The 27,119-nt window shown below is 40.7% G+C and overlaps 1 protein-coding gene across 4 annotated transcripts in view; it reads right to left on the minus strand.

Annotated features, from left to right (window-relative positions):
* Window positions 1-27,119, minus strand: part of npas3 (neuronal PAS domain protein 3) — a 377,381-nt gene that overhangs the window by 22,575 nt on the left and 327,687 nt on the right. For all 4 annotated transcript variants that reach the window (XM_084913933.1, XM_084913932.1, XM_084913934.1 and 1 more), the window contains 3 exons: window positions 13,214-13,332; window positions 8,805-8,998; window positions 5,902-6,008 (listed from right to left, as the gene is read on the minus strand). In XM_084913933.1, coding sequence (XP_084770059.1) covers window positions 5,902-6,008; window positions 8,805-8,998; window positions 13,214-13,332 — 420 coding nt within the window. The remainder of the gene's footprint in view (window positions 1-5,901; window positions 6,009-8,804; window positions 8,999-13,213; window positions 13,333-27,119) is intronic.

A 27,119-nucleotide genomic window follows, 5' to 3' on the forward strand; every position in this document is an offset into this window, starting at 1 on the left:
GTCTAGAGAGACCAGCTCTACTAAAACGCCTGCAGGCTTAAATCCACCGAGCTTTCTCTTCTGTGCTAGTCTCTCACTCTCTCTCATTCTTTTATTTTCCTCTGCGTTTGCATGTCTCTCGATCATCTGTTTCACTCCCAAACATCCTGGCTGTCTTTCACTATTGTATCGCCTTCTCCTTTGCTAATTCTAAATGTCTTTTTCCAACTTCATATATGTCCAAACCTCCTTTTGTCTGAAAATATGAAATTCTTCCTGATTGTTTCCCTAGAAAAGCCAGCTTCCCCCATGTCTTGCTTCAACTCTGACAATCAGAATCTCTCTTTGTGTCTTTTTCTACATTGTCTGGGATTTTTCTTTTTGTTTGCTTCTATTGTTAAAAAAAACAACTAATGCATTTAGTCTCTATTCTCTTTATGTCTCTCCCTCTCTTTTAAGTTGGGAGGTTCAGACCTGCAAAAAATTTGCAACTAACCTGAAAATGGTTAAACAAAGTAACCAAATATCTTTTTACTACTGTATTTTATACATTAGCAGTTCTCTGCTGTTTTACAAGTCTACATCTTCCAAGTAATTTCTCATTTGTAGTACTGATGTTAGTAACTTTGTCAAAATTGGGATGCCTGAACATATGAAAATGCTTACATGGTTGCAGGCAAGTAACTTGTACACCAGTTAAATACTGTCGGTGTTGCTTACTGTCTGCGGTCCATAGAATATTGTTAGACCGTATTGTTAGACAAATAATGGCAAAGAAAATATGATAAATGAAAGTAGCACTAAATCTTTCCTGGTACAAAATGTTTAGATTCCACATATGTAACAAACTCTTTTGCTGTCCACCGCCCTCAGTCTAAAATGTGCCAATGATGATTGATGACTAGTTTGTCATGATGAATCCTTGAAATATTAAATCCCAGAATTTTCTGTCTTAGATGTAACATCGTCAACCTATATATCCTTTTCTATGTAACAGCACTGACCCAACAAATACAGTTTTGGCAGGCTGTGACACATCACCAAAATCTATCAATCAAAGCTAAATGGTCAAAGGTCAGTGCAAGGTCAAGACAAGCTCTTGGAGAGAGAGTGGGGAGGAAAAACTCCCTTTTAACAGGAAGAAACCTCCAGCAGAACCAGGCTCAGGGAGCCATCAGCCATGACCGGCTGAAGAGGGTGAAGAGATTAATTCCCATAAACTTGATTAAAACATGATATTAAGAAAAGACCTAGAAATCTTTTTTGTCTCTAATTTTCTTTTAAATTCAATTATTAATCCAAATCTTTCAATTTGGATTACTGTCCAATAAAACAGAAATTCATACAAAATAAGTCATTAAAATTTCTGTCTTCTAGGCCAACTGTCTCAGATCAAATTCACAGCCACTGTGACATATGTTCTGATGTTAGTTTTTAATCTTTCAGAACCTTTTCTGCTTTTGTTTTCAAAACTCTTTCAAACGTTTATGTGGACTGCCTTGAGCAGTACCGCTGGGTAGCTGTGCTGTCTGAACCACTGCCATCCTGCCATCCTGCCAAGCTGTATTGTGATTTACTGGAGCACACACATCATGTCACCTAGTCACTCATGAGAGAGGTCAGGCACATGCAAGAATGAGTGACACTAGTGTTGTGTTCATCAGTCATTATGAAAACATGAACTTTCCAAAAGCACTTCTTTTTTTAAGCAACTTGATGCCTAACACAGATCACAATAGATTCTAACACATCTTCACCTTCATGTAATGGATGTGCTTGTCTTCTATAAAACCAACTGAACATTTTTCCCTATCACTCAGTTAAACTACAACACCATCTTCTAATTTCTCCTTTCTTTGCAAAGTTCTTCTCGCTTTCTTCTATTTCCTTAATTCTCTTTTGCTACTTATAATGCATTTTGTGATCCTTCTCACTATGTGAAAACATGGGAATTATCCCATCTTCATCCTTCCTCTTTTCTCATTCTTCCTGCCCCTTTTGAAAAAGACATGAAACGGCTCGTCAGCCTGTCTCTCCGTGTGAAAATTAGCATTTTGTCCTGCCTTTTTTTCTGTCTGTAAATCACGAGTTCCCATCTCTATCCTTTTCTTTGAGAAAAGATGAATTTCTATCCCAGCCCTTGTGCTGAGTATTTCTTTCCTTTTCGTGCCGACAAATCACTCTTTTCCGTTTCCCCCCTTTCTTTGTGAAAAGGAAAGTTCACCCTTTATCTCTTCCTTCTCTTTCTCTCTGTTCTCTGAGTGGAAACGAGGACAGATTGACTTTGAGATCTGACCTGAGCTTAGACCAGCTGTCAGCAGGTAATGATAGAGACTTAGAGAGAGACGCCTCTTCACAGAGAGGGATCATGCTTCGTCCTCCACTTGAAAAGAAGCCTTTTAAAATTTAGATCCCTGTTGAGAGAATAGGCTATCCCTCTAAAATATACCTTGATCGATTCCCTAACTATCTGACTCATGTTGCAATGGGGTAACCAGAAGCAGATGTGGAAATCCCACCCAAAAAAAAATCGGAGAGTGTGAGCTGCTGCTGTTCCGCAAAAACAGGAAAATTGAAGTGCAGAAAGTCTGTTTCTCAACTGAAAATGATGAATGATTCAACGATCGGTTACGATTTAACTGAGAAGATTCTGAATTGGGGATGTAGTTTGACTACAGGCACATAAAGGTGGAGGCCTGGTATGTCTAGTATTTAGTCTGGCTCTTCTTTGACACAAACATCCAGTGCAAAGAGCTCATTTTGATTGGCCAGAACACAAAGAATACAAAAAATAAAAGAACATGCCTCTAAATCACTGTATTAAATGATTATCTGACATTTAAAGGTATCAAGATGAAAAACCAAGCCAATATAAATAAAACTGGATGTTACTCTTTATTTTTGTGTATGCATTTGATGTCCACACAAACGATTTCTGTCGCTATCCAATTAGCCAGAAAGTTCCCCCATGTCTGCAGAAAAAAAAGTTAGGAATCATTAGCCTGCCTGTCTGAAATCAGCTTCCACACAATCAGCAGCGAGTTCATAAAGCCACCGAATTAAACCGCCCCAAAGAAAGGCTGATTTTAGAACAATCTGAGCGCGCTCCATTTGACGTTGAGGATGGAAAGAAAAAAAGATGGGGAAAAAAAGAGAAAAGACATGGAGAACCTCAGTGCCCTGTAGCCATCTATTTCTGAAAGCCCCCCTTTCACAGAGGAAATTAATTTTGAAAGAGGAAGAATAAAATGAACAGCAGAGGTGACTGGAGGTGCTGTATTAGACTACGCTCAACTAAAACCAAGTCATTTAAACCGTTGGCTGCCAGATTGCCTCCCTGACCTCCCATCCTTACTGCAGACAGAGAGGAATAATCTCCCTCAATACTTCCCCCTTTTTTTTGTTTTACACATCCTAACCTGCCCCCCTCCCCTTATTCTGCCTGACCCCGCCAGGCCGCCATAGAGCCACTTCCTGATTGCCACTCTGGATGTTCAGAGCTCAGGAACTTTTGGAAAAGGTAATTGAAAAAGTTTCAGGGAGCTCCATGCTGGTATATTTTCTTGTCTTTTTTTTTTTTTTTGATGATGAGCTATGTGACATGTTTCATTTGTGTCACAACAGCAGTAAGGGCCGGTGTCGGGAGTCAGAGCTTAAAGAGATCGGCAAAAATCTCTATTTGCAGAGAAATGATGAGCTAAGTACAGTTAGGGTCATTTAAGGGCCCTCCTTTCCAGTGAAAGTTAGCAGACCTTTAAGACTAATAGAATAATTTGCAACACAGTATCAAATAATTTCTTTTAACATAACACTGACAGCAAAGCCTTAAAGTCAGCATCATGGTTCCCTCTGTTTTCAGAGTGCATGTAAAAAAATCAAACCAGCAGGAGACCACTAGCTACACTAAAATCAAACACTGCCATTTGTGTGTGTGTGATTTATTTTCTTTCACTGTTCAGCAACAAGGAGACCCCTTCTTAATACCACTAAATGCACTATGATTGGTCTGTTGTTTCTACAACCAATAGAAATGGGCTTCAAATGAAAAAAAAAAAAAATCAAAGGCCCTCCCTATTTAAAATAAATGACAATATCTTTATTTTTACACAGGCCTTTGTCCAGGAATAAAAACACTGAAGCCTTTCTAGTGGTATGCCGTCAACAGTGGCCTTCCACACATTTCCACCAGTGTAATATTCCAATTTTCAAAACCTTCACAGGTGAAAGAGCCTAAACAAACGTTAACACCAAGCTCAAACATAAACCCAAATTTAATTCAAATCAAATGGAGTGCTTCTTATATAGTACCATTTTACTCTAGTATGTCTCATTCACCCAAGTACTTTGTTCTACATCTACAAGTGTTTTCCATCTAATATTCACACTCTGATGAACACATCATGAGCAACATGGGGTTCAATATCTTGCCCAGTGATACTTTGGAACTCAGACTGGAGCAGTCAGAGATCAAACTACCAACCTTGCGGTTAGTAGATGACCTGTTCTGCTTTCTGAGCCACAGCCAGGCTAAAAGAAGGAAAACAAACTGCAGCCTCAAACAGAGATGAACTAAATGCATCTTCAGACAAATAAAGATTATAGGAAATAATTAAAGTCATCATAGTGCCAATAAATTTATAGATTAAGTTAAAGTCAATGCAATTTTATTTATATAGCACCAAATCCCAACAACAGATGCCTCAAGGCACTTGGAGAAAACCCCAAGCAAAAGTGAAAAGGAAAAATGCCCTTCGAACAGGAAGAAACTAGGCTCATCTGCCGCCACCAATGAGGGGAGGAAGAGAGAATAAAAAGCTTCCTTTGGTTAAGGTGTAGATGTAGTGGGACAAAAAGGCCAGTGAGCCAACCAACTTCATGCCCTAGACCTATATTCTTAATAAGATGTAAATTGTAATACACAATGAGTAAAATGATACTGGCAAACAAACTGGTCTGGAGTTTTTTTTTGTCTTGATGCATACTGAATTATCCAGGTAAGGAAATCCCAGGAAGTTGATTCTGTTCATCTGGATGTAGAGTTTTCAGTGGAAGAAACATTTCGTTCTTTCAGAGTATTAATGAAAACCAGCTTCTGAGGGCAGTTTTCATCATATTCAATAGTCATTCGACATCTCTGAGAATGTTGGTTCCATGACTTTTCTGAGCAGTTTGAGTAATTTAAACCAAATCTCAGAAAAGTTAGCATTTTATTGCTTTTACAGCTTTTATTGATACAGTTCGCAAATCACTGCTTTAAGCCTTCAAACCACGTTAATAGAAAAGGGTCTTCAGAGAAATATCTGTGCCTTATATCTGAATGCAATCAGCCGCAGTGGACAATATTTGACAGAATCTGAATGTAGCTGCCTGTGTTCGACTCCCATCAGGCCAGCCGTCCTTGCTGTGCCGCTTGTTATTATTTGGCGTTCTGCCTAAATGCCTTCACTACCTCAGACAAACCGTGAAATGCTGTGCTGCTCTGAACGCCTCCTCAGTTTTTACCGCCACTGTAAAGATGTGACTGCAGCAACAAACAGCACGCCGCAAATCATCCAGACAGCCACTAAACATGGATACCAAACCTCTGCTTGGGTGTGTGTCAGAGGGTGCATTATGCCTCCTGACAAGGGTAATAAGATTGCAGAGTTGCTGCTGTACGAAAACTTTTCAAAGATACAGGAGAGCAGGGATTCTCTATAAGTGGTTTTAAACTTTGAAGAGGGAAATCTAGCAGTATGACTGCTATGAAACAAATGTACAGATTCACTGGATTAGAGGTAAAGTACATTAAACTAGTGTTTAACCTGTAGGCAAAAATTGCTGAAAAGCTGGCTTATAAACTGCTAGTTCCAAAGTTACTAAGGAAAAAATTCTTTTGCCCAATCAGAGAACAGCACTCAGTCAGGTGGTTCCAATACTCACAGTCAAGGTGACTCTGTCTGATCCCCTCCACATCTTCAGCATGAATAAACTGGTAGCACCTCTTCCCCACAATGTCCACTGATGTCAGGTCCATGTAGTCACTGATTCTGAAACAAAGAGTACACTTCCAAAGTGGTAAATGGTAAATGGACTGGCTCTTCTTTAGCACTTTTCCAGTCTACTTGAGCACTCGAGCATTCACATTCAGAGAGCAACTTAAGGTTCAGGATACTTTGGCCTTGCAGACTGGAGCAGCCAGGAATCGGACCAATAACCTTCCAGTTAGTAGATCATCTGCTATACCTCCTGATCTACAGCCACCCCTAGTGGAAGCTCAACTGTATGTGTAATACACAAATACATGTCTAAAAGGCCCCATGATTTTGATTTTTTTTTAAATTTCACTTAAATGAAGCTTCACAGGTTTCACTTCTTTGAAAGTTCTAAACTTTTTGGTCATCATTTGTTTTTTACGCCACTTTCAAGAAAACACCACACGCTGGTCATGTTATTCAGTTGCATTCGTTTAACATTTTCCAAAATGTTGTGTTTTCTGACATCTCACTTTGGTTTCTGAACTGTTGTTAAGATTTCTGAAGTGCTGCTGAGTTTTCGAGATTTCTTCGTGCTTTACAGAACGTTGTTGTCTTTTCAATTTTGTTGATATGTTTCTGAAATGTTCTAAAATGGCACCTCGGGGCCACCGTATCTATTTGCCAGCGGTCAGCAAAAATTGAAGAAAGATTCTAATTCTGATAATCAATAACAAAGATTATATTTGCTCCTTTATAAGTGGAATTGCTGATGAAAGAATATCCACTTCCCCATGTTCTGTTTTGTTGCTTTGCTTTGAATGATAATCTTGCATCCATATCCCACCACAATAAGCTGCATGGAAGTGGAAATGTTGTGAAACTTTGAAATACATAGCTTGTCACACTGAGACAATTTTCTTTCTGCAGTTCTGGTATTCGATGATTACGAAGTCTGATTCAGGGGAGGCAAAAAAAGCTAATAAACCCAACAACAGAGACTGAAGCGGTCTGTCTATTGTACAGGTAACACATGTGAGCTTTAAAAAGCTTTAATTTGAACAAATTTGCCACAGGATAGACAGAACAATTTCCCCAGTTTCATAGTGACAGCGAGTGGGCGGTGGGAGGACTAATGTCTGGCAGGCAGATAACAGCACACTCTGTTCTTTAGAAAAACCCATCCTCCCATTTTCTCATTCTCTTAGAAACTCATCCTCAAAATGGGGCTGTAATGGGAGCGACACTTGCCTGTTCACCACAGAGACGCTTTCTGTCGCTGCGCACTGAATATCATCATCTGCCTCGCATTGTGTCCCTTTTTCCACCCACCAATAAAGCAATCTGCCTACTATCATTTTCCCCTCCTCTCTTTCTATAATAAAACATGAAGGGTTTTTTTTTGGCTGATATGAATCTCCTTGGTTGGCCGGTTAACTCCTGCATGAGATCCTGATACCTATCTGCTTTATCTGGACAGAGCAAAGGAGATAGATCCATCAGAGACGTATTTCACTGTTAAACCGGGGAGGATTGGGTCAGGGTTCTCATGAATAAGATGCTCTGACAGGGAAGGCAACTTTTCTTCTTGAACAGCAGGTGTGAAAGATGAATGCAGAAGTAGTCGGTAGTCAGATTTTTTGGTATAATTTCTTGTGATATTTAATCACAATATAAGTGGAGCACTCTAAAATGTCCAATCAAAATAAACTAAGATGAACAGATAATTTTGTAGATTAAAAACTCTTTTAAAATGTCCTTAAACATATCATTTACTCAGCAATACTATGTTCATATGTATCAGCCGAAATATTATGTACACACAATGTGTGTGTAATATAAGGTGATATAAGTCAGTACATCATTAACTGATCATCAGAATCTGTGACTGCCTCTATAAAAGCTGACATTTTGGTAGTTTGCTCATCAGGAGCATTCAGGTATATGTTAACACAATGTCAAGGAGGAAAGACATCTATAATTATCTTAAAGAAACAATTGCTGCCCATCAATCTGGGAAATTTCAGGGCCATTCCAAGCAATTTGAAGTTGTATTAAAAGAAAGATAATCAACAAGTGAAAAACATTGAAGTCTCACCAAATTCACCCCAAAGTCACACTGTGTAAAATACCTAAGAGCAAAGTTGAGTGGAAAGTGGAATAAGAAATTTGTGTCATATTGACCGAGAATGTTTTTAGTGTCATTCACTTACACTCAAGTTTAAACACTGGCAACTTTCAGTGCTACCCCTCAACCTTCTAGTATCAATTTCAAAACCCGTCTTCTTCTCAAGTTATCGAAATCACAAGATTTTCAGAAAACTTGCCCAAAACAGTAAACAAGTTCTAAACTTTGACTTGAAACAAATGAAACTGTTTCCAGTCACTCAGTGGACAGTGTTAAAGACAGCTAGTGTTTACTTCTGCAGCACATTCAGCAATAAGTACAGCTGAGATTTAAACTGGGTTATTGGGCATGTTATTAATTAATTTATTCATTTTTTAATCATTTCTTTTTGTCCAATAAATCATGATAGTGTAATATGTCATTTGCTGTTCATGTCACGTTTCTTGAAGTGTTACTAAGACATGGTCGGGACTAGATATTATTATAAAAACATGTCTTCTCAAAAAGTTTTCATTCATTTGTGTGATGTATAAACTATATGTAACCCATAATAAGTTAATCAGTGTATTAAATATAAACTAAAAAGCATTTTATACAATAAGACTAACAAAATTAAGAACGAAAATTATAGCTAAAGACCTATATGTTGTTTTTTTGTTGCGTTCTTTTCATAAAAACTATTGTGCACTCTTTTTCAACAGATGACAAAAACAAAACAAAAAAACTCAGTTTTTCTGCTCTACCTGTTCTCACAGTAGACAATCTTTAGGTCCATGTTGACTCGGGTCACGAACATTTGGCAGTCGATGCGAACCTCGTTGATTGTTGGCGGCGGGAGAGCGTGAGCCACCGCCACCATCCCCATGATCTGATTGGGCACTGAGCGGCTGTGCGTCAGAGCCATCCTGATCCGCAGGCGCCCTGTGACGTGGATCACCTGAAGGGGAAAAAACAAGTAAAGGAAAGTCAGAGAACTTTTTCATATGAAAACAAGCATTCACCTACATTTCTTTCTTTTTATTGAGAATCAGGATGTATGATAATGCAACTTTTGGCCTCGAAGAAGCTAAAGAAAGACATCAGCTCAGACTTTGTCTAGATGATAACTATGAAGCACTAATAACCTGTATGCTGGTCAGCTCAAACTTGATGTCCAATTTAGAGGTGGACAAAAATTATACCAGTGTCATTATGTGTATGTAAGTGCAAATGTCTGTACTAATATATGATTATGTTTATCTGCTTGTCTGGAACAGGTTTCACTTATAAATGAGACACTGAGTCTCAGTGGGACTACCTATATAAATAAAGGCTAAATAAAATTGAAAAAATACATATGTGAATATCTGTTTTGTATCGTAGTCTCTACTAAAATACAAATGTGCTCTATTCTCATTGGGTGGCTGTAGCTCAGGAGGTAAAGCACTTCCTCTACAAAGTGGAAGGCCGGCTCTTCAATCACCTACTCCTCTTGTCTGCGTGTTGAAGCATCCTTTAGCAAGATACTGAACTCCGAGTTCCCCTCAAGCTATCTATTGGAGTGGGTGAAGTTAAAATGTGCTTGTTTAAATGTGTGTAAATGGAAAGTGCTTTGAGTGCTCAAATAGACTAGAAACGTACTATATAAGTACCAGTCTGTTTAGGTCTCCCAATTATTATGCTAGTAAACTTTATGTAAATCTTTATGAGGATACTGGCACTTCTTTCTTATCTTCATCTATCATCATAAATAAATGCCCAAATGGCCAACATCCAAACTTACCAAAAACTCTCAAACAAGTTTGAGCTATCAAAGAACCATTTCCATGTGTGTCCTCCAAAGTAAGGACCACATAAAATATGTGTCCTGTGGTTATGTGTCCCGGCTCATAAACAAAAACACAAACTGGTCCACACAAAAACTTGTTGTTTCACACAAAAGCTGAAAAAGCAAAGTAAACATACTTCCTGTGCTATATTTTTGATAATGCTAGTGTTTGAATTGAGTCTCTATTCCATTCATGGTTCAAACAATGTATTAATGAAATCTGTAAGTTCTTTTAGTGATTTTGTTTTGTCTTTGACAGCTTTTCCTCTGTCTTTCCTCTGCTGTCTGCCATCATTCCTGAGGAGAATTGAATGTATTAGTCAGGGATAAACCACGAGTGACCTCACATACACACACATTCACGCACAAACAAGGCAGCCCAAAGAATTCCCTTTAATCCGGCTTCTCGATCTGTGAATAGCGAGACGGTCGCAGAGCTTAGAGTCCTGATGTTACACCTATACATGCATATTTTCTTTATGCAGAAAAAAATCACAAACCTAAGCATGGGAACAAGATCAAACCAAGGTTACTGTAACTGCAAAAGCGGAAGAAAAACAGACAAGTCCTTCACTGTAATAGACAGCCAAAGTTCTAGTGTCACTTTCATCTAACATTTTTTTCCACATAAATTTTTAGTCTCAGAAGTGTGAACTGAAAGCCCAGTTCTGTTAAGTTCACTTCATTCAGATCAGATGACAAGGTCAGTGGACTTTTTAGCCATATTATTTAACACAATGTAGGAGAGTGAAATAACGCCACAGGAATCGAGAAAAGTGTACTGAAACTGAATTTCAAGAATTGTTGTGAAGAGCTGTAGTAACTACAGACAGATAAAGGTGATGAAGCTAGGTTTAGAAGAGAGTTGACAATTACTACCAGTATGGCTTCATGTTGATAAAAGAGCAGTACAAATACGATGCTTGCTTTGAGATTGTTGATGGAGAAGTATGGACGAGGTTAGAAGGAGTTCAGTTCAATTCAATTTTATTTATACACTGCCCAAATCACAACAACAGTCGCCTCAAGGCGCTTTAAATTGTAAGGTAAACCCCACAATAATACATACAGAGAAAAACCTAACAATCATATGACTCCCTATGAGCACTTTGGCAACAGTGGGAAAGAAAAACTCCCTTTTAACAGGAAGAAACCTCCGGCAGAACCAGGCACAGGGAGGGGCAGCTGTCTGACACGGCCGGTTGGGGTGAGAGAAGGAAAACAGGACAAAAGACATGCTGTGTTTCTTTGTGGGTTTAGAGACACCTGATAGGGTTCCAAGACAGGAAGTGTGGTACTGCAAGTCAAAAGTGGCACAGAAGTATTTGAGGATGGTATAGGGCGTGCAGAGAGATAACAGGAATCTGTTCTAAGCCTGTTCTTGTTTGCAGTGGTGATAGATGGGAGTCTTCATGGACTATTGTCTATGCAGATGACTTTGTGATATGAGTCAGAGTAGACAGTAAGGGGAAGAAAGCCTGGAGAGGTAAAGGTATACTCTGGAGAGAAGAGGAATGAAAGTCAGTAGAAGCAAGATAGAATACACGTGTGAATGAGAGGGAGACAGATTTAAGAGTGATGATGCAAAGAGCAGAAGTCATGCAGAAGATTTATGGATGGAGTACACGGAGGACATGCAGAGCATTGCTGTCTTAGAGAGGATGCTAGGGTGAGATACAGATGCAGGAAGATGACCGGTAAAGGCAGCAGCTGACAGACAAACATACACAATGGCATGAAAAGTGTTTCCCCCCTTCCTGAGTTTCTATTTTTTTATATGTTTATCAAAGTTCAATGTTTCAAATCACCAAATAAATGTAAATATTAGACAAAGATACCACAAGTAAACAAAAAATGCAGTTTCTTAATGAAGGTGTTTATTATTAAGGGGGAAAAGAAAAGAAATCCAAACCTAAATGGCCCTGTAAAAAACCTAAATAGCACCCAGAAAAAGTAGACCAAAAGACAGACAGCATATCGCGATCCAAGGAAATTCAGGACCAAATTATAATAAAATAAGTAGCTGAGATTCTCAATCTGGAAAAGGTTATAAGGCCATTTCTAAAGCTGTGGGACTCCAGCAAACCACAGTGAAAGTCAAACGATAAAAACATGGAACAGTGGTGAACAAAATTAACCCAAGTTCAATGACGACTCATCCAAGAGGTCATAAAAGACCCCAGAACAACATCCCAAGAACTGCAGGCCTCACTTGCCTCATTTAAGGTTCATGACCCCACCATAAGAAAGAAACTGGGCAAAATGGCATCCATGGCGAAGTTCCAAGACTGCTTACTGCTAAGCAAAAGGAAGATAAAGGCTCATCTCACGTTTGCATAAAAACATCTTAATGATCCCCAAGACCTTTGGGAAAAGAGTCTATGGACAGACGAGACAAGAGTTGAACTTTTTGGACGGTGTGTGTCCCGTTACATCTGTCATAAAACTAACAGAACATTTTTGAAAAGGAACATCATGTCAACAGTAAAATATGGTGGTGCTATTGTGATGGTCTGGGGCTGTTTTGCTGCCTCAGGACCTGGAAGACTTGCTGTGGTAAGTGGAACCTTGAATTCTGCTGTCTACCAAAACATCCTGAAGGAGAATGTCCGGCGATCTGTTCGTGACCTCAAACTGAAGTGCACTTGGGTTCAAACTGAAGACTTTGGAGTGGCCTAGTCAAAGTCCTAAACTGAATCCGATTGAGATGCTGTGGCATGACCTTGACAACCCTCCACAGCGATGTAAAAGACTTATTGGTTTAGGGAGCAATTCCTTTTTTTTGCACATGGCCATGTAGGTTTGGGTTTTGTTCCCCTAATAATAAACACTTTAGAAACTGCATTTTGTGTTTACTTGTGTTATCTTTGTCAAATATTTAAATTTGTTTAATGATCTGAAACATTTAAGTGTGACAAACAAAAAATAGGAGGCATGATGAAGGCAAACACTTTTCAAACTACTGTATATAGAAAAGGAGACACATAAGCATGCAAAGTACCTATTTTTTCATTACATTATAAATTTCCACGTGAATCACAGATTAAAAACAGTAATGAGTTGATTTGTCCTCAAGCAGATGAAGGGAGATGATCATACGCATGTTAGAAAATCCAGTCTTTCAAAAATTTAGCAGCAGCTCCATAATTTGTTAGATGGTTTTTGTAATTTTGCCTGGGTGCACACAGTTTAAATCAAATAATTAATATGTGATTGAAGAAAGATTGACTTTCAGCTTAAACACAAGAGGTTTTTATAAAAAAATTCATAGTGACTTTTCTTTTTCCCCTTCTCCACAGTTCCAGTTTTAGAATTCAACTTATTTTTGCAATACATTGTTCTGACCTTATATCCCGAGGACTTGATGTGCACGCCTCTCTTTGTGAGTGTAGATTTCATCCGGATGAAGAAGGACCGTTCCAGGGAGTTATCAGGAGCCAGAAGACTGGGACTGCTGGATTCGACTGCGACAAAAACAGACAATACAAAAACTGAGTGTATTATGCAAAATAAACTGAATGGAAAAAAAATCACACAATGCTCTATAAGATTAATTTAGTTCTATATTCCAAATGTCAAACAAAACACTTAAAATGTAACAGGTAAGTTGAAATAGTTTTAAAGAAGCCTCTTTGTTTGGTATTTTTTAAAAAGTCATCATACAAGGATATGATTTACAACTTAAATAAATGCTTCCAGTAAGGTTATGCCATCAACTGCTAGTTTTAAGTCTTCTTGCTTCCTTGTAAGTCTTTACTGTATGGGCATGTATAACAATCACCAAGGTAATTAAAGTCAACAAAAACCAAAAACTAAACCTACATGTGCAAAAACATTTTAGTTCAGTAAAACAAAATAAATACAGAAAAACAGACTTTTCATAAAAAATATATTTATATATACACACATGCAATTTAATTGTATGTACATTTTTGAATAATTTCAAGTAAGAAATCCCAATATAGAACACGTAATTATGCAAGTTATTAATCAGACTGAACCTAAATAACCTAAAGTCCAGGTGGAATGAAACTGAAAACAGTGCAAGATTAGTTTACTTTATGATGGTTCACCAAAAGTGTACAGCGCAGAAAACTGTAATGGGCTCAAACACAAGCGAAGCATTTTTTAATGGGTGTAAAACAAATAAACACATTCATACTGTCAGTTCAGCCAGTCAGCCAATCACAGCTGCAGTCAACCCGTCAATCAAATCAAAGCAGCTCATGACACTCAAATGGGGAAATGTCAAAACACATCAGAAGAGGACGACGCAGCGATTAGATGCAAAGTAAAGGGTTAAGGTTAACAGCTTGAAAACTACAATCTTCTGATATTAGAACTATTAAAATAAGCCTCATGTAATTGTTGAAAGACTGAAATTTGATGCTTCCTTTAGCAAAGTTAACACAATTGCTCAGACGACTCCTAACTGATAGGTTAACAGCCTGTGGCAGCCTGGCCCTTCAGAACATGAAATCCTCACACAAGAAGTCAATTTTTTTCAGCAGCCTTCAAAGTTCAGCCAGTGAGCTTACATCAAATCAGGAGGTAGCAGTGCTTACGTAAGGTGAGATGCTTCATTTGTCAGCAGCTGTCAGCTTTCAGAAATCAGCTGCATATTCATAACTTCTCCGTCCATCAGAGGAAGCGATGTGAGGAGAGACAGCCAGGAAATGTTCCCTTACACTTAAACATGATGACCAACAGTGTTCAGTACGAACACAATCCAGGTTGCTTAAGTGTACAAAATGTCAAAATTCACTTGGAATTAAGCATGGTAATATGGGAGTGTTATTGTTGTAGCATTATTCCCAGATGTGTCTGGAGGGCTGTACTTGTGAATGTGTAACAGTGTATTCAGATTTTCAAGAGTTGAAGCTGGTTAAGGTTACAGAAAGGTTGTGATCATGTAAGTTCAATCAGACTCACCAAATTATTTTTCTTTGAACTAATCCACAGACTTTGGAGTCAAAACCTGTGTAGAATTTCCATGTAGCCCCAACCACCTCCTGCTGACTCATACACAGTTTGTGAATGCATTATTTCATTCACTGAAAAACACAACACTGTGCATCTCTGTGTAACTCAGTCAGGGATTACGTTGCTCCTAAACACAGTAAGAATTTTAAAAAAGAGTGGGAAAGTCATGTGCAATTTTTTTGCCCCATCCTCCATCAGAAATTCTCAAAGAGCAGCACAGGGTACGATTAATCATCACAATCAAATTGCGATCGTTCACTTGGAAGAAGAGACTCAAATGGGAAGACAAGCTAAAGTCACAAAATCCAAATTTGATTCAAACACAAGCGGTCAGTCAGAGAAAGTAAACAAGTGAAAGAAGGGGCTGACAAAGGGCAAAAAAACAAAACACAGACTGATCGATGAGAAACGTAAAACAAGAAAAAGAAAGTGAACCAAAACTCAAAACTATAGCACACATCCTTTAGACGTGTAAGATAAGATAACTCTTGTGCTGGCTAATTTCCTACAGCTTTCATCAAATCTGTCCACTTCCTGCTGTGACAAAACAAATTTCCCACGTGTGGGACTAATAAAGGTTATCTTATCTTATCTTATTAAAAAAAGCTAATCCAAGTCCATATTTGTAATTCCAAACATACTGGGTTATTTGTTTTCTATTTGCTTGTGAACATTTAAGGTAATGTGAAAGCACAATTTAACCACAGACAGCGATCAACATGTTATCCTGCAGCTTACATCCACCAACGCCGCTTCCTGCAACTTTAGCACGACGCAGAACCGGAACATTTCCTTCCAACATGTAAATCCTTTTATGATGTCTCAACACAGTTGTTCAGGTTGGTGAGCACTAAAAGGCTACTTGCTTTTCCCTCTGTTGCAGGTCTTTATTTTTCTTTGTTTCAGGAGGCAACTCCCCTAACACACACACACACACACACACACACACACACACACACACACGCACAACTACGCACGCTTATGCATGCACACAGTCAGGTCTCTGGTGGATGTGGCAGTTTGATCAGCACTGATATGTGTTGACAACGTCTAATCTGAAAAAATTGAAAGAAATGAATTAATATGCAAATTCATCCTTTATAATATAAACGTCCTTGAAGAGAGGAAGACAGGAGGGAGGGGGGGAGGGGGTGAATGAGAGAAAAAGGGAGTGAGGGAAAAAAGGAGAGAGGGAAAGCATGGGGGTGGAAAGACTGGAGAAAATAAAGGAGGAAGTAAGGGAAAAATAAGAGAAATACAAATTTGAATGTGAAACAGGTAGACAGAAAGAAAAGAAGACATTTAAGAAAAACCTTGATAGAAAAAGGAAAGAAGATGAAGCATGGAATAAAAATACTGACAACCACTCATGCTACCCATCAGAAGATTTTCAAAAAACGTGACCTTGACCTTCAGGTGAAAATCACTGACATTCAAACTCATCTGAGTAGATACAACAATGGTATTAACTTGACTCTCCTACATCACTTCCTTCTTGAGTTATCACATTCACAAACATAGGTGTGCACACTGCTCACTTGATCCAGAGATGAAAATGAAAACAAACAATTCTAAACAAGTGGAGCAAAAGCAAAAGATGTGGAGAGAGCAGGAGATGGAAGGGGAGGAAGGAAGGAAGAGAAAGAGAAAAGAGGCAGAGGGAGGAAAAAAGAAATGAAATGAAGTGAAGGCGATGAGATTTGGGTAAAGGGAAGGTTTAGAAAAGAAGTGGGAGAAAGAATGAAGTAAGAACAAAGTGAAATGTAACAGGAATGGAAAAAGGACAAAGTGAAAAATAGGCAGGGATATCTGAGGGAAAAGGGGAATCAAAAGGGGAAGGAGGAAAAGGAGAAGAAGAAGAAGGAGGGAAAGGAAAGGACATGAAGCTTCCCAGGAGGAGCTACAAATCTTCATCTTCACCCCCTCCCTCTTCTTCTCTTCCATCCCACCACCAGTCGCTCCTAAAGGAAAACAGCAGCCGATCTGACGGAGAATAATGATGATGGAGGGAGAGAGGGAATGGAAGAGAGAGAGGACAGACAAATGACAGGGGAGCTGGACCCCCCCACTCCCCCCCACCCCCCTTCTGTCTTTGTTATTCTCTTTGAATTAATGGGATTAGTTTCTGCATGCATACACATACTCACTCACTTGAGATATCACATTCACTGTCATACACACCTCTTTTCATTTTGACACACACACACACACACGCACACACACGCACACACACACACACACACACACACACACACAGGTTGTGTGCTTGTTTGCAATTAAACAATTTCTGCATGAATGAAGTGAAGGAAGAACTGAAACAGCAAGAGAAGGAAGAAAGGCGAGGAGAGAGAAGAGAAAAGTAATCCACATGATGAAGAACAGGAAGACGACTGGAGTAGAAAGAAAAATATAAAAAGAACAAGAAGACAGAAGGAGGAGCAGTGGGTCTAAGAGAGAAAAAAGGAGGAGAGGAGGAGGGTGGTGAAGAGACGATGAATCGTAAAGAAGCATCAAGAAAGAGCAGGGAACAAAGGGGCTCTGAGCAGGAGCAACAGAAATGATAAAAAAGGAAAAACAGAAGGAGAGTTTAAGAGTCAAAATAGAGAAATAATAGCAAAAAAAAGAATGAGAAAAAAGAGCATAGGAAATGGGAGCAAGGGTATGAAAAAAAATGAGGATGACAGAAAAAAGAAGGAAAACTTGAAAATTAGCACAAAAAAGAGACAGCGTGGAGGAAAAGAAAAGAAGCACAAATTTAGGCATAAAGCAAGGAAAAAGTAGGGGAAGTGTGAGCAAGAAAATATAAACAGATGGAAAGGAAATGGAGGAGGAATAAGAGGAGAAGGAAATTAAGGAAATAGGTGTAAAAGTAGACGAAATATCAGATGAAAGGATGGAAAGGAGGAAAGAGGAAGTCAAGAGAGAATAAGTTGTACCGCAATGGAAGGTATAAAGAGGATGGACAGTGTAGGGAGCAACAACAGGAGAAGAAGACGAGATGGAAAAGGAGGAAGCTGTGAGAGTAGAGAACTGGGAGAAAAGAATAACAGGATGAAAAGAGGAAGAGATGATCTGGAGGAGGAGGAAGAGGAGGAGGGGTAAGTTCTGTTGTAAAAGAAGTGAAAGGAAGAGGAGGAGTGGAGGGAATAAGAACAAGTAAAAGATTACAGGAAAGAAGAGGAGGAAGAGTGGAGGGAGTCTGAAAGAACGCAGAGAGGGGAAAAAAAGACAAACAGAATAAAAAGAAGAGAGAAGAGGAGGAGGAGCAGGATCATGTGGGGATTCAGAGGTGTTTTCTCATTCTGCTCATTCGGCGTGCGTAGCCATGGCGTCTTCGGGGACGACGCTCCTACAAGACAAAGATTAGCGCTACAAAGGCAGCAGGTGGCTACCGGCTCTGCCGCCGCCCGACTCTGGGACCTAATTATCTACGGCACTGAAACTTTCCCTCGTTTGAAGGACAAATGATTAATTAAAAAGAACAACTCACCTACGCCTGTGATCTGTGGACAATACCCAGAGTGCTGAGGGTTTCTTTCCACCAGTGTGTGTGTGTGTGTGTGTGTGTGTGTGTGTGCAATTGCTGGGAAGTCTCAGTGGGACAGGGTATCATTGTCAGACACTCTAATAACGTTGCCTGGTTCAGGGAGCCCGTTGTGTCCGACTGATAACTAGCTAACGTGACAGAGGAGCGTGGGGCGAGACAAAGCAAGCTACAGCAAGGTCACTGCAACCTCCACCAGCTGCCGCTGCAGCCACAGCAAAGCGCCGCTACGACAAACTAAAGGAAGAGTGAGGAAAACACACTAATTTAACAAGAGGCGTGTAAAACAGCAGATAAGGCAGACACATGTAGCACATTAATGAGTCATTTAGCAACTTTAAGTGGCTGAAAAGAGAAGCTCACAACAAATTAATCAGACTGACAGGGAAGCAGAAGTGTGCTTAAAAGACATCTCAAAGGCTCTGATGTTTCCAGTGTTGAGAAAACAAAATGGCAGAAAGAAAAAGTGGATCAGGCCAGAGGTGATTGATACTTTCAATTTGAGATACTAGGAAGAGTTAGGGAATGATCATAGGGAAGTTCTATGAGAAATACATACATACAGTATTGAAAATCAGCTTAGAAAACACTGGACAGAACTTTTAGTGTCCTGTGTACTTTAACAGAAGAGGCGCAACATGTTAAGTTGTAAAAACCTTCTACTGGTACTGGTCTTGTTCGCGAGTGATGGGAGAAGGGAGCCGGAGATCGACAGACGGATTGGGGCTGCAGCTGCAGTAATGCAGACGCTGCACTGGTCCGTCGTGGTGAAGAGGGAGCTGAGTGTAAAAGCGAAGCTCTCAATTTACCGGTCGATCTACGTCCCTACCCTCACCTATGGCCACGAGCTGTGGGTAGTGACCGAAAGAACGAGATCGCGGATACAAGCGGCAGAAATGAGCTTCCTCCGAAGGGTGGCTGGCCTCTCCCTTAGAGATAGGGTGAGAAGTTCGGCCATCCGGGAGGGGCTCAGAGTAGAGCCGCTGCTGCTCCACATCGAAAGGAGCCAGCTGAGGTGGTTCGGGCATCTGACAAGGATGCCCCCTGGGCGCCTCCTGGGTGAGGTGTTCCGGGCATGTCCCACCGGGAGGAGGCCCCGGGGCAGACCCAGGACACGCTGGAGAGATTATATCTCTCGGCTGGCCTGGGAACGCCTTGGTGTTCCCCCGGATAAGCTGGAGGAGGTGGCTGGGGAGAGGGAGGTCGGGGCCTCTTTGCTTAGGCTGCTGCCCCCGCGACCCGGCCTCGGATAAAGCGGATGAAGATGGATGGATGGATGGTACTGTAACTGATTCTGCGTGACTAATCAGCCATATCTTGAAGTAATGGGTAAGATTTGTGAGGATGATGCAAGACTTGCATCAAAACAGCAAGACAGTGGTGAGGTGACAGACGGGTTCAAGGTGGGGGTGGGATAGTCTCTGAGCCCCCTCTTGTTTGCAGTGGTGATGGAGGAGTTGACAAGTGAGGTCAGGCAAGAGTGTCAGTGGACCATGATGCTCACAGGGACACTGTGATCTGTATTGAGAGTAAGGACCAGGTGGAAGAGAGCCTGGAGGTGGAGGTATGCTCTGGAGAGAAGCAAAATAGCTGAGGTCAGCTATCCAAAGCAACAGACAGAGCGAAGTAAGGAAGAAGAGAGTGTAGGCAAAGCGGAAGTGGTTGGAGACAAGTGTTAGGGGTGATTTGTGAGTAAAGAGACCTGCTATAATGTAGGGTTGTGTTGGCAATTATAAAAAGGCAGGAGAGGTGACAGGTTGTAAGAGTTTCATTAGGAGTGACCAGAATTGACAGTTAGAGAGGAAAGGCTGAAGCGATCTGCAGACCACAGAAAGACCACAGAGGAGATTCATGCATGTCATGAAGGAGGACATGCAGACGGTCGGTGGGACAGACAAGGATGGCAGGGATCGGGTGAGATGTAGGCAGATGATTCCCTGTGGCGAATCCTAAATGGAGCAGCCGGAAGAGGTGCATCTCTTCATCATTGTTATAAAAAGTACATTATTTACTTATCTAAGATACTGTGGGCTTGCTTCGATTCATACACATAGAAATGGATGTGTGTGCCACTGCCCACACTGAAGCCATAAATGCAATCTAATTCTCTGGGAAACACTGAACCACAAGGCAGAGCAGACCCATGGGAGATCAGACAGGCAACCATGAAGGATGTGCCGCAGTGCACTTTCTTCCGAACACAGTATATACATATATAAGAGCAGGAATAATCTAAATATGGGGTCACACACACACACACACGGAAAGCACAAGCGAGCTAGGTATTCATCACAGGGAGAGACTATTGTCAAAGAAAAGTTTAATTGTGTAAACACTCTGTAACTGTCCTGTCATATTCCTGCCTCTCCGGCTCACTATCGCCTCCATGGCTGTAATTGAATTGCTAGTGTCAGGAGGGAGAGGAGGGGAGGAAGAGGTGGAGGAGGGAAAGGCAGGAGGCGAGACTCGCCTTATGAATAGAATGTGTTTTCTATCAGGCAGGATTTGACAAATTGTGTCAGGAAGAAAAGTCCAAGCGATAACAGTTTGGTATATGAAAGTGGAGGAGGTGCAACAGGGGAATGGAGAACAGGCAGCGAAAGGGCGAAGAAGGGGGATGAGGAAGGAAAGAAGGAAGGACAGAAGGAAAGAAGCAGGGGCAGAAATAGGAAGTGATTTTTTAAAAATGTGGAGGAAGAGAAGAGCGGAGATACTGGTTGGAAAAAGAAGATAGGAAAAGAGGGCTTAAGAAATCAGAGGGGAGAGGTTTGAAAGAAGACAAGTATGGGGAGTGAAGACGAGGAGGAGGTGGGAGAGATAAAGAAGCAAGGCGAAAAAAGAGGAGATAGAGGAGGTAAAGGCAGAGGACAAAAAGAAATGAAGGGAGGAAGAGGGAAGGAGATGATGAAGACTACGAAGTTGGGAGTAAAGACGGAGAGGAAAAAGAGGACGAGACAACAGTGGAAAGGAGAAGAAAGAGGAGGAAAATGAGTGAGAGTGGAAGATAGGAGCTGTACTGTCTGTGCTGAGGAAGGAAAATGATCTGAAGAACAAGGTAGAGACGAAATTGAGGAAGAGGAAGCAATGAAGAAGGATTCAGTCAGATTCCTGTACAGTTTTTTACAAAGCTTTACAAAGTTTGTGTGTTCGTGTGTGTAACAGTAGATTTCCTCAATTTCCACATTGTTTAAAGCCTGGGAACCAAAGTTTTTTTCATATATAATCTGTAACACACCTCCACTTCTCCTCCTCCTCCTCACCTCACTTTCTCCATTTCCTTTCCTTTTCTCCCCCAGTGCATCCTCCCCACATTTCCTCTCCTTTTTCACTACAGTGATAAAAAAAAGATACTTTTATTTTGACAGTCTTATCAGGACAGTGAGCTCAAATCAAACAGTGCTCTAATAGCCTTGAGACACCTCAGTTCTAGCTTTGTCTCTCCTGGTCTCTTTTGACTCCCTGTATTTCCTCCTCTGAGATATCCCTCAACCCCTCGTTTCATCTTCCTCACTCCTCCTCCCTCCTCTTCTTTCTCAGTGATCTCCCTGTGATAGCACTAAGGCTTTTCTAAGCTGTATTTAGCTTTTCCACTTTCTCTTTTGGGAGCTGATCTACCTATGAAAAGACGGGGGGGAAAGGGAAGACAGAATGGTTGTGAAACAAAGACAAAAAAGAAGATGAACGATTACAAAGCAACAAAAAAGGTCAAAAGTTTGAAGGCAGATCTGTATATTTTGGTTAGGTACCAGTGACAGGAACCCTCATGTGCTGGAGAGAGCAGTGCATTAATGATCAGCGTGTCTGCCTCTCATGTTTTACATAATGACACATTCAAGTGTCCGCATACCATTGTCCACAAAGTATAGAGACAATAGGGTTGAGGAAAGGAGGGAAGACGTGGAGTCTGAGGTGGAGGGTAAATGAACAGACAATTTGTTTTCCCTGATACGGATGATGAGACTGACAGCTCGTCTTTGTTCTGACTGAGGTCGGAGGTCACAATGACACACGCATACACAACGCAGAGATAATAGGCAATTGTCTGTATCTGCAACCTGCATAATTACTTCCAGAGACAGAGAGAGACGTGACTCCTGCTGGAAAGCCCAAAAGGGAGGAGAAAGACAGAAAACAAGGGCAAAACAAGCCAAAGTCAGGAGACTGCAGAGAGAAAGAGAGTGACAGTTTAGTTCTTGTGTTAGTCCTGAGCCTGCTACTGTGAAGCAGGATTTGGGGCTTAGGGTAACTCCACAATTCAGTCAACTTCAGGTTTTTGGAATTTTGGAAAGGGGGTTACTGGTTACTGGGTTACATCGGCATAATAATTAGTGCTGCACACCTAAGAGGTCAACCCCCACCAAAACACTGCCTACCTGACAAATCAGGTCTGTTTTAAAGACATATACATACTCAGAAAATCTTATGGGCCCCCTATGCAGGTAGTGGCAGGGTCAATGTTTTAAAGACCATTTAAAGTTTTTGTCTTTCCTTGACAGACATCAATAAGAAATATAGATTTTTAGGAACAACTTCACTTCACTTTTTTTCTTTCAGAAGCTTTAAAGCCACTTCATTGCTCTATGAGCCCTAATATTGCAAAATCATTAATTGTTACAGTTGTGGTCAGAAATGTACAATAATCAGGGGCATGAATGTCATGGTAATTTGGGGCTTTTAATGATTTCTTTGAACTGATTTTTTTTGAAGCAAGCTTCACATTGCCTTGGACTTGAGAGGGTGCTGATCGAGAAAGAAACCCCTAATCTAAAACTGACACCTTCAAGTGGAAATTTGCTGCTGCCCATGTGGACAAGCTAAATGCCTTTTAGAGTAAAGTTTTATAGATTGGGCTAGTTGGCCACAAGTAAATCAAGTGTATTTTTCTTTTGTGTTGTATTGGCAGAGCATGCATTTTTAATATTGTTCAATCATTTTCATTTAATTGTGGGAAGCCAAAATCATGTCAATCACTGAAATGAGAATTCAATTAACTGTGCAACCCTATTATGCATTACTGTGTATTTACTTTACAGAACAAACAATTGTAAATGCAGCGACATCTTCCAGTGTCTTAAACCTGTGACACCTGCGTCATTTATGATCGTACTATTTATATGATGAAACGGGAGTTAGATGATGAGACGCAATCTCTCCAGCATGTTTTGCGGATGCCTCAGGGAGCTCCTCTTGCTACAAGTCATGCCTGACTCATCTCACCTAAGAGGGGTCCAGGAGCAGATGCCCATATCATCTCAGCTGACTCCTAGCATCTCTACTCAGCCCCTCCAGAATTACCAAGCTCTGCACTCTATCTCTAAGGCCGAGCCCAGACAGCCTTCAGAGGAAAGTCATTTCTACTGTTTATATCTCCAGTCTAATTCTTTCAGGCAGTTCCCACAGCTCATGGACATAGGTGTGGGTAGGAACATCGATCGATCTGTAAATCGACACCTCTGCTTGATGCCAGTGCTGGAGTGGTCTGTTGTGGTGAAGAGACTAGGAAGTCTCTTCACCACAACAGACCACTCCAGCACTGGCATCAATCTGTCTGTCCCCTCACTCTTGGACAAACCCCGAGATACTTTAACTCCTCCACTTGGGTAGCAACTCATCTCTTACATGGGGTAGACACTGCACCTTTTTTCAATTCAATTACAGTCACCAAGAAGCACTTTATATTGTAAGGAAAGATCCTACAGTAATAGAAAGAAACCCCAACAATCACACAGGGGAGAACCATAGCCTCAGACTCTTCTGCTACTCCACTATCCACTGTAACTGGTTACATGCTGCCAACACCACCTGTTATGTGAACCTTGTTAGAATGGTAAACCTGGGCTTATTTATTGAGCCTTTGTGTTGCCGCTTAGCCTGATTAGGGACAATAGTGCAAATGAAGCCAGCAAATAACTAAACTTAAAATCTAAAAATGTATAATATGAGTGAATTCCATACATTGCTGATTCCGTAGCAGTCGGTTTTGCAGGGTGGAGTTGCTAACCCCCACGCCCAACCCTCGTCCTTTCTCATCCAGGCTTGCCAGGATGATCTGATGATCTGAGCCCGGATGATCTGAAAACCGTCGACAACACCTGGGACGAAGCCGAAGCAGTCGCCACTGACCGACGTCAATGGAGATCGTTAACTGCCCGATCCACCACTTTGTGTAGGAGAAACTAAGTCAGGGGTGGGCAACTCCAGGCCTCAAGGGCCGGTGTCCTACAGGTTTTAGATACCCTGCATCAACACACCTGAATCAAATGATGAGTTCATTACCAGGCCTCTGGAGAACCTCAAGACATGTTGAGGAGGTCATTTAAATCAGCTGTGTTGGATCAAGGACATGTCTATCGGACACCCCTGAACTAAGTGCTAAGTAATGGGGGAATTAGATGAAATGCACAATGCAAGAAGTAGAAGAAGTACAGAGAAATGTCAAAAGATCACGAGTGACAAATTAAAGCAGAGGTGGGTTAGAACTGTACTTGCATGTGTGCCACACATGCAGATGTGAAGCAGATAAATCCATAGCTTTTGGTCCCAGTCATGTTAAAGAAAAAACAAAACAAGCCAAAAACAAATACAAACAGACACAGCAAATATGAGATTTTCCAACGGGCTCTTCTTCTGACATTTTCAGTGACAACAGTGGTGTCACTAAACAAATACAGTGTCCAGCACCTTATAACACTCCTATCCTGCATTGTTTTTTAGCCAAACATAGCAGGGTGCTGGATCTCTTCTTTTCTTTTTGTAACAACTAAAACCTGAGGAGGAAGAAGCTTAAACCTTGTGAATATGAAGTGTTAGACACACAAGCAGCCCAATAAGAAATGGTCTGTTAGTTTTTCTTTTTTACTGAATTAAAGCCAAAATAGAAGTTAAACTGCTTGTAAGCAATCTACATTCAGAGAGTGGTTCAAGGTTCAAATTTATTTATATAGCATATTTCCAGACAGATGATTATAGCTCAGAGATGGTTATACTGGAATCCTAGTTTTGGACTTTTTAAGTCGTGGCCTGGACAAATACCCCCATATGAACAAAGCATCCTTTGTCCCATACATCCACTGCAACTCTTCTGCACATGTCCAAACCATCTCAACCTTGCCGCTCTAACTTTGTCTCCAAAACAACAACCTGAGCTGTCTGCTTATTTCTAATCCTGTGCATCCTGGTCACTCCCAGTGAAAACCTTAGCATTTCATCATTTCTGACACCTGCATACATACAACCAGTCGCACTACCAGCTTGTAAACATTCTCTTTCACTCTAGCTTCCCTCTGTCACAAATCACCCATGACGCTCGTCTCTATCCACTCCACACTGTCTGCACTCTCGTCTTCACCTCTCTTGTGCACTGTTTTTTGCTTTGGATTGTTAACCTCAGCTAATTGTGCTTGAGGCTTTACTGTTCCACCTGCCTCCCTCTCACTCGCACATGTATTCTGTTGTACTTCTACTGGCTTTCATTCCTCTTCTCTCCAAAGCATACCTCCACCTCTCCAGGCTCTCTTCCAACTGCTCCCTACTCTCACTACAGATCACAGTGTCATCTGCAAACATCATAATTAACAAAGACTCCTGCCTGAACTCATCTGTCAACCCGGACACCAAAGAACCTTCTTTGCAGTTCCTTGCAAAATCATAGAGCAGATCATAGGCAAGTTAAACAATCTACCTTACCCTGAAAAAAAATGCTAGCTTGCCAATGCAGGATGCTTTGGGAAATTTTCTATAGCTAATGATTCCAGTTTTCTTTGGCTACCCTAATTATGACTAAAAATGAAAATATGGAATACATGCTGAACACACTGAAATATTAAAAGCATTATAGCTGATCATTAATATATAGGTTTGTTTGCCATTTAGAAGAATTGGAGCCAGCACGCATATGGCGAGAGGTGGCATACACCCTAGGCGGGTTGCCAGTGCATCACTGGTTTTACTCCTCATAATGTAAATCTTTTGGTTTTAGGTTTATCGGCCACACTGGAATAACGTGCTCTTTTAGGGTTTGACTAGCAGCTAACAATATGACTATAAAATTATCAGCATTTGATTAACAACTAACTTCAAACGGACTTGTAACTTCTTATTGCATGTTGTAAATATTTGTCGCTCAACAACACAATTATAAACACATTTTAATACATTTAACCAGTGGTCTTTCAAAGTTGCGTCACTGCAACTTCCATCACTGTTCAGGACAGTTTTTTCTAAAGAGCCCATTTCCATGTTAAATTAATTCATAACTCAGCCTTCACTTTTCTTCCTCTGTGTCTCTGAGTCCTTCTGTTGTTATTTCTTTTCTTTTAATTTCTATCTCTCGCCTCGTCTCTCTGTTCATGTTTGGCCAGACGAGCGCAGCGTCCCCAGATAAAAGACAACCAAACAAGAAAGGGAAGTACAAAAAAAACAAAAAAACAAAAAACAACAACACAAGAAGCAGAACACGATGAGAAGGAAGAAGAAACAGAGAGGACGGGGACAACAGAGCGAGGCGCATGCTTGGTGTAATTGAATCCAGGCGGCAGCAGAGAGAGGGACAGATGGATGAACTGAACAGATTAGCATCCGTAATCAGAGGAAGGCGTGAGGAGGAATAGATGTGGCGGCCGTGTTCACTGAGCTGCTAACTGGTTTTACAAACATGTCTGTGAAGAGTTGCTCTGGCTCCTGATGAACACAAACTATGACTTATTGTCTCTGATCAGATGGAAC

This window comes from Perissodus microlepis, chromosome 19 (assembly GCF_051167445.1).
Source record: "Perissodus microlepis isolate ML-2025 ecotype Zambia chromosome 19, ASM5116744v1, whole genome shotgun sequence".
In the NCBI taxonomy this organism is placed as follows: Eukaryota; Metazoa; Chordata; class Actinopteri; order Cichliformes; family Cichlidae; genus Perissodus; species Perissodus microlepis.